Source organism: Grammomys surdaster, unplaced genomic scaffold, assembly GCF_004785775.1.
Source record: "Grammomys surdaster isolate TR1022 unplaced genomic scaffold, NIH_TR_1.0 164, whole genome shotgun sequence".
NCBI classification, from domain to species: Eukaryota; Metazoa; Chordata; class Mammalia; order Rodentia; family Muridae; genus Grammomys; species Grammomys surdaster.
Genome location: NW_021604612.1, coordinates 6,026,329 through 6,031,328, shown reverse-complemented (window position 1 = coordinate 6,031,328; position 5,000 = coordinate 6,026,329). Strand labels below are relative to the sequence as shown.

Below are 5,000 nucleotides of genomic sequence, written 5' to 3'. Positions count from 1 at the left end.
TGCACACTGGCATGGGTGCCCATCCACAGCTGCTTAGCAGCCTTTATGTCTCCTCCAAAGCCTGGCCCTCGTCACTCATGTCACTGCTAATGACTTCCTGGTAGCCCGGCTACTGCTTATCCTGAGCAGGGGCCCAGGGAAGCTGCCAGGGCCCGCCCCTGCCTACATGGGGGCTGCGGCCTTCACTCACTGTCTTCTCTCAGATGTGCTTTGAAAGACACCCTGTTTCTTTGTCTGCACCCAGTTAGATTTCTGCTGAGTAAGCAGCTGCTGGGGAGGCCCGCTGCCTTTGTTACCATCCTGTGGGGCCTGAGATGTAGCTGAGTATCGGACTCTCCCTGAGGTCTCTTCCAAGCACTGAGGGGTGGACAGGCTCACAGAACTTGAGTTTGTCTTTGACATTGGTTGGTCAGACCAGGGATGGGGACCTGTTCATGGACCTGGGCTCACATTTTGTTGCGTGCTTGGGTTAGAAGCCTTTGTGGGATGGAGTTGGCGCCTTTAGAGAAAGCTGCAGAGCAGAGACAGGAAGGAGGAAGCGGTTGTAGAGATTAGCAGTGAGAATGTGGCATGCACAGGTAGCCTTGATCCCTAGTGTTGTCGGGTCACTGGTTCCAATCCCTAGTCAGCTTGTCCTGTCCTATCCTCAGCCCGTGGGACACGGCCTGTGCCTGTCTAATCAGTTTGCCTTCTGTGCGGCTCCACTGCAGTCTCTTTCTTACAACTGAACATTTCTTACTGAGATAGGAGGTGTGTGTTAGCCAGGTTCAGCTAATAGCACGACTCCCTCTGAACTCACTGTTGGGGGAGGGCAGGAGCCCAGCACACAGCCTGCCTCTTTATATGTCACCCAGTGCTGGAAGCCAAGGCCACCTTGTGTCCACATCAGATCTTTAACTACGGTGTGTTTGAGAACTGAATTGCTTTAGTTCTGACAGTTGTTGCAGGCATCTCCCTTAATAGTCATGTGGCGAACATGGACCAGCTCAACTCAGTGCCTGAAAAGGTCAGCTGCTCCTTGCTAGAGTGTGAGGACAGATGGACAGATTATGTGGATGTGGGTGTGGGTGTGTGTTCTGAACTAAGTTTATGGCTTCCTTTCTGTTGCTGGGACAAAGTATTGGCCAGAAGCAACTTAGTGAGGAGGAGTAGGCAAATTTGTGTTACACTTCCCTGTCCCAGGAGCTGAAGCAGGAAGGATGCTGCTTGCTGTCTCAGCGCCCAGAGCTGCCTGCCAGGGAATGGTGCTGCCCACAGTGGGCTGGCCTTCCAGTGTCCATTAACAATCAATACATCCCCACCCCACTCCCATCACTCTCTGTGCTATTCCTGCATTGAGACTCACTTCTCAGGTGACTCTAGGCTGTATCTAGTTGACAATTAAATCTTCATGGGTGATTTTGTCGATACCATCAGAAATCCAGTCCATGCAGTAAGGAGCTTTCCGCTTTATACCACCCTAAGCTTGGTGCTAACAGGGCTCCTTGATGCTGCGCAGGGCTGGGTGAGCACCTGCTCGGTGTGTGACTTTATTGAATGTTTTCTTCTGGATGGTAACCGCCTGCTGTAGCACGGAACAGTCCCTAACAGAGGTATTGACTCTGCAAGCCTGCAGTTGTCAGGTTGGAAGGTGCTGCGACAGAGCTGTGTTCACTGATAAACGGTTCACTCTGGTGTCCGTCTGTCCCTCCCGCAAGCTCTCAGCCTTTACTGATGTGCAGACTGCGGTGGGGGGAGACAGGGTGAAGGCTGAGTGGACACTGTCACAGCTGCCCAGCTGTTACCTTATGTTCTTAGCAGAGCTTCTGGTCTCTGGTGTTGGTGATGTTGGTGAGCAGAGGTGATGGTTACCTAGGGAAGCAGAAGGGTCCTTCCTTCTTACAGCACTCTAAAGAATGCTGGCCCAGCTGCCTCTGTATCTTACAGCACTCTAAAGGATGCTGGCCCAGCCGCCTCTGCAAAAGCACGGGTGCTGAGTAGGACAGAGGTCAGGTGAGGGAAGTGGCTATGTGGCTTCCTTGTACTCAGTGAAGGTCAGTATGTCACGTGAGTCTAGGCTATGCTGCCCAGTGATTGCAGGGAGAATCTGAGCCAGTAAGCCATCAGAGGAGCCATAATGAAGTAAACACATAATCGGAAACTAGGTCTGGAGAAAGATGAGAAGGCTGTAAGGAGTGCGGCTGGAGCGGCGGCTCAGGAGTTAGGGCCACGTGCTGCTCTTGCAGAGGCTGATTCCCAAACCCTCCCGAGAAGCTGCAGCTTCAGGGCAGGATTTGGAAGAGGCCGTGTCAAGATGAGACCTCCTAGAGGGAGACACCAGCTCCTACTCAATGAGTGGGCCCAGGAGATGTTCTCCCTCTGAGGCAGAATAGAGAGAGTTTACCAAAGTATATCCCAGCGGACCATGTCACGGAGCCTTTGTGACCTGCCTGTCCTCCATTTGATCACAGTTCTTAGAGAAGTGCATGCATGTTTAATTAAGCCTTTCCGTGAAAGGGAACTCTGTTGCTATTTGCAGCCATCACCTTCAGCCGCTTGAAAGTCTCCCAACACCTAACTGCCTGTGCAGGATCCCTACATCACAGCAAGAATCTGGACTCTGGCACTTTCAGTTAGAGATGGAAAGACAGTGGACTGCACAGACACCAAGAGGGAGTCGTGCCACCGTTGGCAGTAGGAAGGTCAGAACTAGGGCTAGCTTGATGGGCGAGCCATAGTGGAACTCATCTGAATTGTTTGTGGAGGGTCTCCCATGGCCTGCCCAGTAATCCTGTGTGAGTACTGCTGTTGTCAGAGACTCATGGAGTGACCCCTGAAGTCCTGCACTAGGACAGCGGCACAGGCTCAAACAAAGAGCCATACAGTGCCATCTTCACACAGGAGTCTGAGAAATGACTGCATGATTGCTCTGTGTCTGTGTGTACCCGCTTCACAGTTGTCCTCTATGCTTTCCTTCTAGGGATTCTGAACATTTGGGAGCTGAGAACCGGGAGGTTCCCTATCTATCGTTTTGAGCATGATGCAAGAATACAAGCCCTTGCGCTGAGCCGGGAAAAGCCCATTGTTGCCACAGCCTCTGCTTTTGACGTTGTGATGTTGTACCCCAACGACGAGGGCCACTGGCATGTAGCCTCGGAATTTGAAGTTCAGAAGCTGGTGAGCTCTTTCTTAACCATGCTTGTTAGTTTGCATTCAGAGGATCCCGGATCTGACATAGGCAGAGGGACGATACCCAGGGCTCCTGTCCTTGAGACTCCCAGCAGCCCACTGAGACAGGGCTACAGTTGCCTTCATTTCCCCAAGAAGTCCAGAGCACCTCAGAGTGGTGAACTGACTTTCCCGTTTTCCAAGCTAAGTTGTGACTCAATCTGATTGCTGGGCTGAGGCTAGACCTTAATGTAGACCATTCCCTTAGGGTGCATGAGGCCCTGGGTTCCAGCCCTCCTCCTCTTCCTCCTCCTCCTCCTCCTCCTCCTCCTCCTCTTCCTCTTCCTCTCCCTCCTCTTCCTCTCCTTCCTCCTCCTCCTCCTCTTCCTCTCCTTCCTCCTCCTCCTCCTCCTCCTCTTCCTCTTCCTCTCCCTCCTCTTCCTCTCCTTCCTCCTCCTCTTCCTCTCCTTCCTCCTCTTCCTCCTCTTCCTCTCCCTCCTCTTCCTCTCCTTCCTCCTCCTCTTCCTCTTCCTCTCCTTCTCTTCTTCCTCCTCTTCCTCTCCCTCTTCTTCCTCTCCTTTCTCCTATTCCTCTTCTTCCTCCTCTTCCTCTCCTTCCTCCTCTTCCTCTCCTTCCTCCTCCTCTTCTGCCTACTCCCTCTCTTCCTTTTCTTCTTCCTCCTCTCCTCCCTCCTCCTCTTCTTTTTCATGCTGTATTTGGGTTTGTGCTCCTGAGGTGTTGAATCCTCTGAAGCTGTAAGTGTCTGTGAGCCAGTAATGTAATTCCAGGCATTTGTAAGAATCAGTACGTGTTCTTACCTGCTGAGCCATCTCTCCACCTCCAGCTTCTAAAAGAAAGCAACACCACAGCACATGCAGACACTGAGGTGGCTTCAGGGCCGGGGTTTGTTCTTACCATGGTCCCAGCCTCCAGCCTGCCAGCACTACAGGCTTACCCTGGAAGCTCCAGCTTCTTTGCTAGTCTAACTCATAAGTGAACAGCAGTGGTTCGCTGCCATCTGTATGGCAGAAAGCATTCATCCCACAGTTGTCTCGCCTAGCATTGGGAGTAGCTTTTGAGGAGGTCCACGGAAGCCAGTGTGGCCTGGGAGCTTGGCTCTAGGACCCCACACAAAGGTGAGCCAGCTCTGGAGACTTTGCACAGGGCCAGCAGCTTCAGTTGTCCACCAGGCTTGTTCACCAAGCAGAGATGGTTTGGTGACATGGCAGTGTTCGCTGTGTGTGCTGAATTTGTATTTCATTTGTGCACACATCATTTTGACATGAGCCAGGGGAGCAGAGGACCTAGCCTTGAGCAAGGAGATTTGGGGACTTGGAGCCGGCTCTCTCTTCCTTTCTCTCTGGGATCTTTGGATTTGAATACCAAGCACCAAACACCTGGGGTCACTGCTTCCAATCAGCTCTGCAGTGCTCAGAGTTCCCCTAACAGGACCTGACACTGGCAGCTGTAGAGACAGACTTGGGATGCAGGGCTTCCATTTGTTCTGTGGACCAGCCACAGTTTCACAAGCTGAGAACCCCTCATGAAGCGTAAATCCTGCATTGGCAGTCAGGTGCCATCCTGGGCCCATTGGAAGCTTTGGAGGTCATTTACACCTCCCAGGGAATGGCTGCCACTGCCAGGCTGAGAATGGGCAACCAGAAGGTGTGTTTTAGGAAAGTGAGGAGTGAGTTTCTCTAGAGACAGGAGTGAGCAGCCCGCTGGGGCAGGTCAGCTCTCAGCATTGTTTTTAGTCTGGGTGCCAAGTTACCAGTGTGTGCTGTACATCCCTGGATCAGCCCCCCCGGTACCAAGTTACCACAGTGTGTGCTGTACATCCCTGGATCAGCCCC

General features: G+C 52.5%; 1 protein-coding gene across 1 annotated transcript in view; it reads left to right on the top strand.

Annotated features, from left to right (window-relative positions):
* Fbxw8 (F-box and WD repeat domain containing 8) overlaps window positions 1–5,000 on the top strand; it is a 91,321-nt gene that overhangs the window by 52,038 nt on the left and 34,283 nt on the right. The window contains exon 6 of the mRNA XM_028765468.1: window positions 2,960–3,156. Coding sequence (XP_028621301.1) covers window positions 2,960–3,156 — 197 coding nt within the window. The remainder of the gene's footprint in view (window positions 1–2,959; window positions 3,157–5,000) is intronic.